Genomic DNA, 15,877 nt, shown 5'->3' with positions numbered 1-15,877 from the left:
CAATTTTGATACCAAGGAGTTTCACAGAAGCCTTTTACACAAGACTATACTTTGTATGTTTTTCTTCCTTTAAAAGTAGGTATTTTAGAGCAGAACTTGGAACTGAGAGATGCTTTTGTGAGAATGTTTTCAGATACGGATTTTTGTTTGTATTAAATCCTTGCAAACACACTGTTGCTGTGAACAAGAATGAAGCAGTTATATTTCAGAGCCCCTGATTCAGAGGATATCTGTCCCTATGAATGTATATGGAGGGAGGGAGCAATGTGTAAAATTCTACTTTAATGTAAGTGCAAGACTAATTATCAAAGTTAGTAGTCTTTACAGAAAGAGACCAGAGAATTCCTGTAGGGAGCAGCATGCATACTCAGCTCTTGATGAGAAGAAATTTGGAAACATCAGAACAGAGTAGAAGTTCAGATAAATATTGTAAGTCACAAAGTTCCCAGAGGGACTCCTGTCTTTCTCCTAATTAGGCTAAGCCACAGCTTTTCTTCCTTTTTTGTTGGATCACTGTAAATAATTGAGATTTGAAGTAATTTTTCCCCTGAAATTTATCAGCATTTTAAGAAAGAAGACTGTTACACTGGAAAACAATAATAAAAGGAGGAAAATGGAACTGACCATGAATGCACTTTCTACCTAGAAAGCAGAAAACTTAAATGTTTTCATTTCAATTTGTCGTCAATTAATCTGAACTAGAGACTTCTCAGGAAGCCTAGAAAAATGAATACACAGAGGATTCAGAGAAAACTTTCCAAGTGCTTAGAGCCATAGTATTCTGAAAGTCTGTGTAGAATTAATTCTTTTGTAAATAACCTGAAATGTAGAAACTTTTAAGTCCTTTTTTAAAGTTTTATATTTTAAAAGAAAATCTACAACTCCTTAGTTTTATCTGCTTAACTAGGACTATGCATGCCCAAAACAGTAATCTAAGCATTTAATCTAAAGTTTAGCAAATTTATAGCCAACAACAACAAAAGGTGCTTCAGATCATGCATCTTTTCTCTATATGTTCTTCACGGCCTGCTGATGAATTATTTTCCTGATAGATATTGTTTTTGAATCATGAATTAACAGGCACTGGTCAATATTTTGGTTTTTTCAATTGAAACTTTAGACTGAGGGTTAAAGCTTGATGTGAAATGAGAAGCATGAAGGTAACAATAGTAAAGATCTTTTAGTATCCATGGGTTTATTGTCATTTGTTGTTATTCTTTCCCAGTGAAAAGACAATTGGGCAAATAAAGCAAATAGCACGCAGGTGCTGCATGCTGATTGGCACCCTGTGGAGTGAAAGCCGGTGATGTACCTGCCGTGTTCTTGCCAGCAGGATCAGGGAAGTGATTCTTCCTCTGTACTCAGCAATAGTGAGGCCTCATCTCGAGTACTGTGTGCAGTTTGGGGCCCCTCAGTTCAGGAAGGATAGTGAGGTGCTGGAGTGTGTCCACAGAAGGGCAACAAGGCTGGTGGAAGGTCTGGAGCACAGGTCCTATGAGGAGCAGCTGAGGGAGCTGGAGTTGTTTAGACTGGAGAAGAGGAGGCTCAGGGGAGACCTCATCACTCTCTACAACTCCCTGAAAGGAGGTTGTAGGCAGGTGGGGGTTGATCTCTTCTTGGAGGCCACTAACAATAGGACAAGAGGGCACAATCTTAAGCTACACCAGAGGAGGTTCAGGAAGAAGTTCTTCACAGGAAGGCTGATTGGATGTCGGAATGGGCTGCCTAGGGAGGTGGTGGAGTCACCATCCCTGGAGATGTTTAAGAAAAGACTGGGTGTGGCACTTAGTGCCATGGTGTAGTTGACAAGATGGTGTTAGGTCATAGGTTGGACTCCATGATCTAAGAGGTATTTTCCAGCATGGTTGATTCTGCGCTTCTGTTCCAGAGATGTCTGTACCTGCTGTAGGGATGGATGGACAGGGTATGTGTAGCAAATCCTATATGAATTTCAGTGGCGGTACCTCAGTTGCTACTTGTGTTCTCTAACTTGTCAGCAGCCCCTGTGGAAGGGGCATGATGAAAAAATTTAGAATGGCAACTATTGGTCACCCTAGTTCAGTTTCACCACCACGTGTGATCAGTTACATATTATACTTCCTTAATAGTGTTGTCCATCATACAGGGATTCATCCTTCTAATAAAGTGCATTTGGACAACAGGGTGCTTCCTTTGATCTTCAGATACAGTTTCCTGGCTGTTAACATACTGTGAATTGGGGCTGTGGTTATTTCATGGTCCCACCTGCTATAGCATGATGTAACCATGGTTGTAACCACATGGTTGTAGCGCATCTGGACCAAGGGCCCAACTGGCTGAAAATTTAGGGAGCCAGCCAGGAGCAGGACTGTGACAGTAGATTTTACTGCTGTGAAACATTATGCCTTGTGAAAATCTTGCTCAGTGATGATTCACGCTGTAATGAATCTTTAATTATAAAACAAAAATTAAAAAACCGTTCTTATTCCAGACCCTTAATGTAAGAATTAGATTCTTAATGTAAGAATTGTCCAGTGAATGTGTAGAAGGTTTCTCTCTGTCACTTCAAAATCCAAAAGAATTGTTTACCTTTAAGTTTTTGTAACTGCAGCCTATAGTGGATCATGGTTATGTGTTAGTATTCACCCTCCCTGTAACTGATTTACTGACACTTTTAAACGAATTTTAAAGTATCCTAAACAACCTTCTTATTTTCAAAGAACACTTTGAGACTTAAATGAACTGCTTTCTACCTGTAGTGTATCTGGTTTTCCTTGTTCTGCTTTCAGAGCTTTTGTTAGGTATTTAGTTTGAGTCATCTACACCTTTCTTTGCAGTTGCTTGAAAAAAATTCAAGTCAGTACTTTAGATCCTCCCTTCTAGGAATCCGCAATTTTGGAAGCAAATAGTTTGTCTGCAGTATAATTTTCTTGATAACAGTGTAAGTTCAGATTCTTATAAAAAAATTCATTTGATTGAGATGAATTTTTTTCTGCGTTTCACTTAGATGTGGGCAATACAGCAGTCAAGTTTTTTTTCTGTTAATAAGCAAACAGCTTTTGATGTATAATATATATGTCCAGTCACTATATGAAATATATTTTTTTTGTTCTTTTATACTTACCTGTATATATTAATAGTATTGCTGTTTCTGAAGTAGTTTGTCGAAGATAAATTCTGGTCAGAACTATGGAAACATACCTTTTTGTGCGTGGCTACATTTTGGGAGTTACAAGTTGTGCGCAGTGCTGCTTTATGGGCTCTTTACATACACTGCTCCCAGAAACGTTTTTCTTTGTAGCAATAAGCGTTTGGGTAAGTTCCCTTTAAAATGGAGGAAAGGATTAACAAAAGTGGTCAAGAATATGTTTGTTTAACAGTGCAGTAAAAAAAGCTTATGGCACCAGATAAAGAAACAATTTTTTTAAAATTATAGTAGTGGGGGAGTTCAAACACAAAAAATATTTCAGTATTTGTAAACACTATTGACATTTGTAGTTTTTGAGAGCGAGTTACTGTACACTTCAGTCACTGTAAGAGAGCTGTTGTATCTGGGTGGTATTTAGTTTAAATTAAAAATAGTTATAAATTTATGCAACATGTAACTGCCTCCAGTTATCCAGTATGTAGGTTCATGATGAAATGTATCACCCTTCATGTTCTTAGCACCCTGAGAGAAACAGAAAAGCACACAGATGTAGGAATTGTGAGCAAAGCTATATACTTTAGCTGAAGATTGAGTAGACCCATTTTCAGTAAAAGTACTCTTTTATTTTTTAATGAGACCAGAATAACAGGAAGCAATACCCTGTTGCTTGTTTTACCAGGCTGTTGAGGCACTAAACGTTGCCGTCCTGTCTTGGAACTCTACATACAACTGTTTTCTGAGAAGCTACAAGGAAGGTATGAGACGGAGGCGACCATCCCATGTCTGGGACTTGGGCCAGGTCTCAGCAACATTTGCAGTCTGAGCTTAGACTGCCGATTTGAGGTAGCTCTGTTTTAAAATGTTGTGTTGTAAAATCTGCCACTTCCAAGAGGAGTTGCTTTTAATTGAAAAATGACGTTATTTAGTTTCTGATATTTGAACCAAGTTTACAGTATATATTAAGCCAAAGTTTTTACAGTATAGGAATCTGACTGAAGTCCATGTGCTTAAAATGATAGAGTGCATAGCTAGTCTAATTCATTTTTGACAACCTTAATGGAGAACAGAATGATTGAAGAGGTTTAAATTAAACGTGTGGAAGATTAGTACAGTGGAAAGGCATGATAGGTGCATTTACCGCTTTCCTAATTTTTACCTGGTGATTGTGTTTGCAGTAGCCTGTAGGGAGCTCAGAGACTGTAATTTATCTTTTCCAGTGTGGAATAGTATCTAAATCTGAATATTCTATAAATGAGCACTTAAATAATGAAAAATAATGAAGAAATGCAGTTCAGAAATTTAAAGTCTTAAATAATTATGGTACTTTTTCATGATCTTTTTTAAAAAATCAGCTTGTTTGTTTGTTTGTTTTTAAGACTGGGTTTGTCCTTGTACTTATAGAAGTATTCAAAGTTGTTTTGTCACACTTTATTTTATGGCTGAACCCACTACAGCTGTAATCACAACATAGCCTGGCTGTGCAGTCTGAAGGTTACAAGAAACAGGCCCTGGAATATTTAGGAAGCGTCTTAAGGCTTTCATAAAAAAAAATAAAAATTTTTAAATAATAACCAAAGGATAGAAGTCTGTAATTTTAACTTGCATTTTTGCATTTGCCCTGAAGGGTCACAGACTCTTAAGTGTGTTTTAGGAGGACGCTCTAAAAAGCCATAAATGAATTTAACTTTAACCTGTCTGTGCTCCTGGAAAATGTTTCTGCTTTTGCAGAACATAACATTCATCTGGAGAAGGAGAGTCACTGAGAGGCAAGTATGCTGCCAGGAAGTTGTGACAGCTCGTAAATGTTTCTTTCCCTTCAAGGATTCAATATATTAAACATACACAATGTTTTGAATTTTCCAGTTGTGTTTTAAGGTAAGATGTTTGATGTCCTGTGTGTGCAGAATGAATTTTTTGACCAGAATGTTCTCAGCTATTTCTATTTTTAGAATACCTCTGTGGAGAAAAAAAAAGAGCCCAAACCAAAAGGAACCCTGTATTTCTTAAAATTCAACATAATTTAAAAAGTGTTATTACCCCTTTCCTGAGGATGCTTCTAAGAAATGGTTAGCAGTTTATATTAAATGCTATATGTGTGAATGTACTGATAGATAACTCTTTTAAAAAATAGTTACTTTCTTTTTCAGTTATCTTTACCTTGTGCTCCATATACAAAAACACCCCCAAACTCACCAAAAACATACCTTCTCTTCCCTCCCCTCTCCCCCCCAAAAGCTGGAGTAGAAATGGGTCTAGTACTGATTTATTTAATGTCAACCAACTCCATCCGAGTAATGAAAGGAAAAAAAATACTCTGTTGCTACTCCATTAATCATCCTCTACATCTGACCGTACTCTACTTAACTGCAGGAAATGCTTGGGAAACTAAGGCTTATTTAAAATACAATGTTTTAGATTAAACAAACATGAAAGTTTTGACTGTATCCAGGAAGAAATAGGTAGGCAGTGCAGCTGTCTTAAAAAGTAGTGGAATCAGTGTTATGCAAAAAAACCCCAAAAAGGCAAACAAGCCAAATCCCCCACAAAAACCCAGTCAAACAGAAAACTACAACCAGACAAACAACCAAAAAGCCCAGCAAACAAAATCAACAACAACCAAAAGTACCCTACAGTATTCCTGGAAAGAGGAACCTGTTCAAAATCAACGTGGAAATGTCCCAGCTGGAGCAATGGTTACCCTTTTAGTTGAAGCAGAGATGCTGAAGTCTAGCCTTCTGACTGAGAGTCTCAGCTGAAAGCAAATAAAAAGTCAAAGGAGCCCTATTCTTTAATTTTTAATTTTTTATTCTTCTCACACCATATAAGAGATTTGACATAATAGAAACACATGAATACTGTGATCATGAGCCAAATTTGAATTAAGTTTCAAGGTTTGTTTTTTCCTCTTGGTTTACAAGCTTTTATCTCTCTGTCTGATATATAGTGCAAAAGTATTTAAATGGTAAATGAGCCAACAAAAGACTGTCTAGTGAACAGATACAGACTATTTAATAGTTATTGTGACATACATCATTTAATAAGGCTTAATATTTTACAGACATACAGATCTAGAAAGCTTCTCAGTGGGCATTTTTGGCTTCAACTGAATTGGGTGTTTAGGAAGTGTTAAGAAATATTGCTTGAACAGTGTGTAAGGTAATGACTCTACAGAGATAGCTGGAGGCACTTAGCAGATGAAACTGTGTCAGCTCAGCTTAGATGTGATGTAAAGGACCACAGTAACATTAAGAGAAAGAGGGGAAAAAAACCCACTCTCCCAGCGACAGAGCATGCACATGGTCATCTTACTGCTCACTGACAAGCATATCAATGCTGTCCTCTTAATGTTGCTTGAGAGTCGCCTCTGCTGCACTATCAGCAACCATCTTCCCTTGCACGTGAGGCCAAGCTGACCTTCATGTTTCCGACTCATCCACTCCCATCCCCATGCTACCACCCCCTACCCTGGCAGTGGCCTTGCTGCAGGCGGTTTTCATTTTTGCATCCCCAGGAGAGATAAAGCCTCCCTAAAACCCGAGTGTTTCCTTTTTCTTCACCACCAGCTTTCCTTGTAAAAATTTCTTATTTGGCAGATTCTGATTTCAGAGTAAAATATTGTTTGCATGTTACTCCACCAGGGGTTTTCTTTTGTTTTTATAGCTTCTTAGGGGACTCATCAACATAAAAGGTTTCTGAGATGCTCCGTATAATGAAACCTTTATATAATTTCTGTAATACTGGGAACAATTATCTCTGCTGCAGAAGTGAGACCACAGTGAGAACAATTGGCTGACTTGGACTAGACTAGGACCTGGTTTGTTTTCTGGGTTAAGCTCTGTTGGTCCATGCGTGCATCATCTGAGTTGTCTGTTGTTTGTGGAAAAAGTTGTTGAGCAACTGGGAGTGATACCAAGCATCAGAGGTGGCAAAGTATGTCATACTGATATCGAAGCCGTAACACTTGGTAGAGAAGAAGTATTTTGGCATTGCAGCTCTCTCGATTGTGAACCTGAAATCCAACCTACGTAATGTTACTTAGTTAACTTCTGTTCTAATTGCTATTAAAATGTGTTTTGTGAATTTGTGATGACTACTGAATACCAATGAAAAATGAAAACCTCTTAAAAGTGGTTTTCTTCTCCCCTCCTCCCCCAAACTGTTATAAACTTTTACTAAAAAATCATACTATACTTGTTTGTATTTTTTAACATATTTGACCTGTCTGGGGATTCTGCGAATTGAGATGCTAGAATTCCAAACTTGGCTTATGGTCTGTCTGATTATCACTTAACCTGCTTAGCTCTCTTCATAGGAGTGTATTTATGTCCCTTGAGGATCTCTTCTCTGCTACATGCCCATACTCTAATATGTGTGGAACATGCACTAGTTAAACAACTGCCCTGTTTTGGTGCATTTTAGCAGAGGGGCAGTACAAGCAGAAGAGAGGACTAGTAGTCTGAGGTCAGACTGGCATGTCCCTGCTGAAGTCCCCTGTTGCTCGTACAAATTACAATTTTTTTCAGACTAAAACTTTTTGTTCCCTATATCTGCTTCGCTTTGTTATCTTGGCACCCCTCTTTGAGTTTTCAGCTGAAGTTACTTATATTATAACCAGTTCTATGACTTACTTCATACAGAAATGAGTTTTTAGAGTAGGAAGTGTAAATTTCTTTAACTGTTGACTTTTTTTTCCACTATTTCCTTTTTTGCCTCCATGAGAAATGTATGGAATCTATCACAATTCTAAGTATTTCAGAAGAACAATTTGCATGTGCTTAGTGTGATTTTATTTTATGGGTTCATTTCTCCGGTTACCTGATCCAGCTTTCAGACTGCACACCCATCATATGAGTTTGGCCATACACACAGTTTGCTGCAATGGAATTTCGCTGAACACAGGAGTGTTCGTCAGTTTGCTCTGAGTATCGCAATGTTTAAGAAAATGCCAAAATCCTACTTCTTTATCTGGGGCCTGGAGGGAATGGTAGGATTTTGTTGTTTCTGAAGAACTTAGTGTGTTAAGGATTTTCTAATCTTTTAAAACTGGGCTTTACAATTGTATATGCTCTATTAAGGAACTCTCCAGAGTGCCTTTGAGTAGATCTAGAATAGCTAACTGGGTAAAGTGTCTTTTTATATATTTTATTTAAAAAAACCCCAAACAAACGTACCACAAAGCAACAAGAAAGGCAAGCCCAGGCATGAAACTGGAAATAAAATTCAAATAGATGCACTTCCCGAATAAGGGGTTATCTTACTCTAATTTTTTATGAAAATGTAATTTCTGAAAAACAGGAAAACTTTTTTTTGTCTACAGTAAAATACTCAAAAGCACTAGTGCAATGTTTGTCAATTACAAAATCAGTTTTTAGTTAAAACTACAGGTAGTTTTCAACCAGTGCCTTTCTGGATTACCTAATGGGATGATTCAAAGATTATCAAACAAAAAAAGGTATGAAGTTGCCTTCCAATAGCAGTTTTTCTTTTGGCTCAGGTGCAAAATACTGGTTGAGGGAAACTCACAAAATAAACTTCTGAGGAGCCAGGAAAAGTGCCACTGTAATAGTAAGTTTATTATGAGAGTATTTGAAGAAATGTGATTATTTTTCTGGAATGGAATTTTGAGCTTTTTGCTTATTTGTTTACCAACTTTACAGCTGAATTTCTAAGGTTGGCCCATTTTCTTATTAACCAAATACCAGTTTTTGTAGGCAGGTTTACTGTAACAGTTACTAGAAATGCAGGATTGTCTCTGTTATTTTATGTGCTGCTTTGCTCGTTCGTTGGGTTTTATTTTGTTTTCCCAAGACAACATAGGTACTTCAGAAACTCGTTTTGTTTTTGAACCTAATTTTAGTTAAGTCAGGCTTCTTAATGTAACTGATGTCTTCTTTGATGGTATTCCCAAAAGACAATCAGTAAATAAGTGTGATATACAGATAGTGTATATTTAGCTGATAATTGTCTTGGTGCATCATCAACTGAGAACATACTTTAAAACTTATTTTTTGTTAACAAATTGAACTTGTTTCTTAAAAAAATTTATGATGGAGGAACTGTCATAAGAAGGTAACCAGGAGTATGCCAGTATGTAATTTATTTTCAAGATTCTTGCTGTTGTTCACTGCATGCAGACTTAAAATAGCATTGTAAGTACTTTTGCAATATTATGCTAAAGGATGAGTTGACAGAAGTGCACCATTTTTACATTTTTAATGAATGGTTACAACTGCCGATGTGACTCGTGCAACAGAGAACTGATTTCCCACAGTAGAACAGGAAGAGTAGTTAGAGGATTAGGAGAGGTATCTGTATGACATTAAGCTGACTAGATGGGAATTCTTTGCTTAATAAAATTGCCATGCAACTGGCATACCACTTCTGTGAGATTATGTTGGCATATGTGTGTGTATTGGTATGAATGAGGGACTTAAATACAAGAGCTGATTTCTACCTTTCTTCACCTCACCAGTCTAGACCCTGTGAAGGTACAAAACCTCAGGTCACTGTTATTTTCCAAAGGGTTTAAAATGTATCTGGAAGTGCTCCGTGAACTTTGCTGTATTTGCTTTTGTAGCTGCTTGGACAGTGATCTATCAGTTTATGAAAAGGGAGCTGTAGTCTTTGTGTATGAGGTTTCCTGGTGTCTTCTTGTCCTAGGAAATAAGCAATAAAGTTCCACCTGCAGATCTTCTCACATTTGGCACAGAGCCTTCTTATGAGGCTGCAACAGTGTTTTTTCAATATCTGTGCATATGCTTTTAGCATGAGTGGCTAATGTGTATGTTAGTGAATACTGGAATAAATTGACATGAATAGGAAGGTGCCTACTGCTAACTTGGCAATCATATGACACTGTCATTGCATAAACCTGCTGTAATATAAAAGTCTGCATGGGGATAAGTGCTCTGATTCAGAAGTATTCCAGCTGTTTACAGTCACTGGTGACTGCTGGGAAGTAGATAAACTGGCTGCTGGTGTTAGCTTCAAAACGAGCAAAAAGTGAGCAACCTGGCTACAGCAGCTGCAACTTAAGTGTCTAATCCCAGTTGCTGCTCTTTCTGTTACAGGTCTTTAGCAACTTGACTCGTTTTATTGTGCTGTTAGTTCTGTGACAGGGCTGGATAGCGGCATGAATTGTACCACCATGTTTCTCTGTTGTGATCTGTGCTGTGGTTCACCCTGAGAACAAGTGGCAGTTCTTTCTAGTGAAGAGGAATCCTGTTAGGGGTACAGGCAGTTGCCAGAATGCCCTCCAGTGCCTCTACCGCTTCCCTCAGAGAGAGTGTGGACAGCTTGAGCACTGCGTGTGACTGCTTCGCTTGGCAGCATTGAACGACACAAAATTGCTTACAAAAATGCTGCTGTGAAGAAGTGTCAGTCTCTGCAAAAAGGTTTTGAAGGTCTTCAGGGTAGTTGGGCACAGTGATGCAGCTGGGTCACAGGCAGGGCTCCTCCAGATGTCCCCTCTTCCCCTGCAGCTGCAGTCTGCAGTGCACTGTTCTGCTCTCTGGAGTTCATCAGCACAGTTCTGTTAGGTGTCATGTAGAAATATGCATTGCCAGTAAAAATATCAATATTTAATCTATCTAATTATTAAAAGTTTTCTTTATTTCTTTCTTAATAGCCATGCTCTTGTTGGACTCCATATTAATATCATTGCACTTCATCAGTCTTAAGGCCATAGTCTTGATTAGTTTTTGGGCCACTGTCTTATATGATTATCAGTATAGAAAATAATCTTTTAGACAGTTGAAATTTAGTGGAGAGTTTAAAATATCTTTCAGCTGTTCAGTAGACAGACTTCATATTTGGGCATACTAGCTTTCTTGCAGTGACTGTAAACATATATTTTGAAAGCTTTGACCCACCAATTCAGAAATCTTTATGGTACATGTGTAGCTAGCCATGTGCAAACCTTTGCAGAAATAAGATCAAAATCTGCAGGGTCAAAGACAGAACCGTTTTCTTCCCCTTATATAGCTCCTGGATCATATCTCAGGGTTAGGCAGTGCATTAGTACACTACTGTATGTGCTTCAGTGACTTGCTTTCTATGACAATTCAGTTTTGTTATTGTGATGATGTATCACAAGGGAGGGTTATGTGGCAAAAAAAAAAATCCTTTTCTTATCTCAGGTATTGTTAAAGGAGCATCAAAAAATTCTTCAGGGCTTGTGAGAAGCTGCCTTTTTGCTTCTCAAAAGCAGTAGTTGGTTGAGACTCACAGCTCCTCTTCATTGCTGGAGATAGCTTCACCAAAGCATTTCACTGTCCCTTTTATTGCCTTTGAAGGTAACTGCTCATCTCTCTCTGCACTTTGCTCAGGCAGAGCAAAGGACAGGATAATCCCCTTAGCCTGTTAAATGCTCCATCCCATCTGGTAGGTGATAATTGCATTGTAGGGGGATTAACACAGTGGGATATGCTTACAGTGTAATGAAAACTTCACTGTAAGTGTGAAAGTCAACTGAATGCATTCTAGCATTTTGAGACCTTACATTTGCACATTTTTTGTGAATATCATAAAACACAAGTTTCATCTGAAAAAGGTATGCAGTACCTTTACATGCCATCCTTCACATGCATGTGACAGGTTATAAATTTGTTTTGAAATATCACTAGTCTAAAGATCTGAAACCCCCTTGTAGGACTAGTAGAATAGACTTGTTTAACCTAATCTTTTAGGGCCATTCTGTGAGTATAGCTGTATTAAATGCATTCTAAGTGTTGACTTTACTTTTACTCAAAAGTCCTATGACTTCAAAATCATGGGGTTGTTACCGGAGTAGGAGTACTCATGTTATTTAAACACTGCCTACAAATCTTCATCAGTAAAGGTGAAATTTGAATAAACCACACTGTGAGGAATATCACAGTAATTTTGCATTAGCAGAGATTAGAAGATTTCAGGCTGAAGGTAGCTTTTCTTGCAGCCAACAAGAATAAATACTTTGAAACTTCAGTTTTAAGCGTGAGCCTGAGGTAGTGCAAACTGACTCTTTAAGAAAAATGTTAAAAATCAACCTATGTTTTTGTAAGTCTACCTAATGCTGTCGGTAGTGAAGACAGTAAATCTTAGGATTCAGAGCATTTCATAAGCTAACTGTAACTTAGCTTTCTTACCTTTCAAGTTGATAAAGATCCGTGTGAAGATAGGTAGTGCAGTAGCTCAGGGTTGATTACCATCCTGTTGTTTGCACTCTCTCTAGTCTCCCCATGATACAAGAAACTGGGTAAGTTGCTCTGTGCTGACCAGTTTGTGCCATTGCACTGGTTTGAACATTAACCTGTTAGGTTAAAACAGGGCTTGGTTAGTCCACGCTGTGCTGTGATAGTGTTTCATCGTCAGATAGATTAAATAAGAGTCAGATATATAAATATGCACTGTGTGCAGTAGATGCTTTAGCAACATTGTATGACCTTGCTGCAGGATTAAATTTTCTAATGAATTAAGGTTCTGTGACCAGCTGTGTGGTTGCTGTTTCTTTAGTTTCCAATTCCTGACTTAGCAGCTCTGTCTTTGTGTGCATCTCTGGCAGTAAGGGCAAAATAAAATCCAGGAGTTTTTTATGGGCTGTCTGCAGTAACTTTGCCAGTCTGTGATGAGGTTGTTGAGTGTGGTTAAGCTCAGGCTTCTCTTACTTAATCATGGATCTGAGTAGGGTCAAGTAGAAAGCTGCTTTTCCAAAGTTATGGTGATGAGACATGTCTGGATTCCTTTTCCCCATCCACGGCGTGGGGCTGGCCCAGTTCTAGTTCCTTCTCCATCTGAAGAACCATTGCGACGCCTTGAGGGATGGGGAAAGGGAAACTCCAGGGGTATCCCAGGGCTTTTTCAGGCCCTGAGCCTGGAGGGGAGAGGTGCTCCCCCCTCCCCCACCGCACGTGGCCCCATGGCCGGCAGGGAGACAGGTCACAGGACACCGGGCGTGGAGAGGAGGCAAGAGAGAGTTTATTGTGGGGGATGTTACATTTATAGGGTTTAGGAGGATTCACAGAGTAACCAATTAGAAGTCTCAAGGGGTTTACAGGAACACCCAATCACAGGAAGAGGTTAACAAAGGCCAATGGGACACACCTCAGGACACCTTCCCAGGACATTCCTGCATGGATAACAGAGGGGGTGCTGGGAAGAAGAAGCATGTGTTTGCAAAGACACCACCAAAAGTCATTTTAAAACCTGTTTAAACCACAGTTTTCCCATATAATGCAGGTTTAATGCTACAGACATGGAAGTGATTTCACAGATTATTTTTTTTTCTTCTCTATTTTATTTTGTTATTTATGTTAAGGTGGCTGAGCTCTAAAAAACGTGCCTTAATTTTCTTCTTTTAGATTGAAAGTGATTACCTTTGGAAAGGAAAACTGGAGAAATTTGCTCTTTCATTTTCTGACATTCTGTAATTTAAAATAAATTTGGTTGAAAGGTCACAGAACTCAGACAACCAACAAAAAAATACTCCTCCAAAAAATGAAACATGTCCCCTCTGACACGTTTCAGAGGGCATTTTAAGAGGCATTTTCAAATATTTAGAAACAGGGTTTTTTTAACAATTCTTATGTATATTTAAATATATATGCCAAGTATGTAGCAAACCAAATCATATACGGTATATAATTGTTTTTCTTCTTATTTAGGTGACAAACAGCATGTTTGGTGCTTCAAGGAAGAAGTTTGTAGAGGGGGTTGATGGTGACTACCATGATGAGAACATGTACTACAGCCAATCATCGATGTTCCCACATCGGTCAGAAAAAGATGTAAGTTGAATAAGCTTATTTTTTCTTCTTTCAGTAGTGAGGTAGTTTCAAGTACATGAAATATATGTGAGGAAGGGCTTTGTCTAGCTTTAAGCTGTACATGACTGTTTTCAGTAGCAAGTGCTTTAATTTCAGTGAATTTATATATGTAAACCTCAGCCATATACTTGCCAGCATTTTATTTTTTCATCTTGAAGAATTGTATTTGCAGTTTTAATTGGGTTATTGATTATATCTTGTGCTTACATACTGTGTCTACAAGGTTTTTGTTGTGGTGTTGCATTTTACATCTTCAACTGGTTTTAGTTTCTGAAAATGCCTTGTGCAGCTTGTTTGCTTAAGTATTCTGAGTTAGGTATTTCTCCTATTTGTAATACCAGAAAGTTATGAAACTAGTAATTTTTTCCCCTTGGTAATGCAATATTGTATGTTAGAACTGTGTTGACATTACTGAAGCTCTGCTTCTTACCAAAGATAAATAAATAAGGCAGTAATATATTCACTTTCATATGGAGTGGCATGTAGAAATACGTGGAAGACTTGAAAGTGTGACTTGAAGTTCATGTCACCTGAAGGTCAGTAATATAATCTATTGACAGGCTTGCTTTTAATATGTGTAGGCAATATATTCTTTTTAATTAAAAAAGAATATATATCCTTTCAAACTTTCAAAAAAGTACAATTGCTTCAAGTCTGCCTCCAAGACATGACTTGATAGACTTTGACCTATACAAACATAAGCATTTCCTATAGACCCTTAGCTGAATTTTAATCCAGATTTTCAAAGAGAAGGAAATAGAGTAGAAGACTTTTTGAAACAAAATGAAACCCCCGCAAAAAGGTGTAAATGGAGCTTTCTGATTCAGTTTCATAAATTAATTTGATAAGTTTCAGGTGAGCCAGCAAAGGATTAAAGTGTAATACAGTATAAAGAAAACCAAATAGGCTGCTCTTTTCTGTTTATGTTGATTACATATGTGCATGTACCACAGATGCAATATTTATAATGTTGAACATACTTTCCTGTCTATGGTCCCTGAGAGGTGCAGCTAGCACTCTCAAAAACAGTAGACACTATTTCTCCGAAGTGATTCTTGGACATTAGATCTGCACTTTTAAATTTGATGCACTGGGGGAAAAATTGTTACAGTGTAGTAAGAAAGGCAGAGTGAGATAAATGCTGTGCACTACAGTGTACACAGTAAAAGCTGATGCTTGGCACGTTGTGTCCCAGCAAATGAGTGTTTTAGTTGCCTGCTTTTTCTGTAGGCAGTGTTGCAGAAGTGGATCTTAGAATGGCACTTCAAGACAAGAAAGGTGGGTATTCCAGACACCAGGAGTGACGAATGAGAAATCCTGAAAGCTTGTGGGAGAACTGGCCAAAATGGGACATAGAAGCTGCTGTAGTTGTCAGAAGAGTGATGTTATTCCGACAGGAAATAGAAGAGTGTATTTGCAAAAGCCTTGTAAAATTTTATTTCCAAATCCTTTTTAAGGCTCCCTCCCAGCCCTGTAGCTTCACTGTTGACCATGACAACTTTCTGAGTTTACACTTATGAAATTTTAAACTGTTAAATGCTATTGTGATTTTTTAAAAAGTTGATCAAAGTGAATTTATGGTGGTAATATTGACTGTACACCTTTGATCACTCAGGTATAGCTAAATGTATATGCTATCTTACATGTTCCATTTGCTGTTTCATTTGGTTCACAGTAGATAGAAAGGTTGGAAAGGTGGTTATATTTTCTTTCCAACCAATTTTGCAGGTTTGAAAACCTTTTCCAGTTGAAAGTAACCGTGTTTTCAAATAATATTTCCACTAGAATTTTGCTAAAAATGTTCTGTATTTGAGAACACAATAAATAGATTGACTTTTTTCTTTGGACAGACTAAAATAAAATTGCTCAGAATTTTGTCCAAATAAACTAATAAAGACTAATGTTCAAAACATGGATCCAGTTTTATGAACACATGGGGGGAAAATTC

General features: G+C 37.8%; 1 protein-coding gene across 9 annotated transcripts in view; it reads left to right on the top strand.

Annotated features, from left to right (window-relative positions):
- Window positions 1-15,877, top strand: part of CNOT2 (CCR4-NOT transcription complex subunit 2) — an 81,808-nt gene that overhangs the window by 33,639 nt on the left and 32,292 nt on the right. For 5 of the 9 annotated variants that reach the window (XM_027658728.1, XM_027658739.1, XM_027658717.1 and 2 more), the window contains one exon: window positions 13,768-13,890. In XM_027658728.1, the coding sequence (XP_027514529.1) occupies window positions 13,780-13,890 (111 nt within the window). In that variant the 5' untranslated portion in view covers window positions 13,768-13,779. Of the gene's footprint in view, window positions 1-3,806; window positions 3,883-8,672; window positions 8,693-13,767; window positions 13,891-15,877 lie in introns of those variants that run through there. The other 4 variants (XM_027658682.1, XM_027658707.1, XM_027658698.1 and 1 more) reach the window with 2 other exon arrangements.

The sequence above is a fragment of the Corapipo altera genome, unplaced genomic scaffold (genome assembly GCF_003945725.1).
Source record: "Corapipo altera isolate COAL_440 unplaced genomic scaffold, ASM394572v1 1, whole genome shotgun sequence".
Lineage (NCBI taxonomy): Eukaryota > Metazoa > Chordata > Aves > Passeriformes > Pipridae > Corapipo > Corapipo altera.
This window is presented reverse-complemented; position numbering and strand designations above follow the sequence as displayed.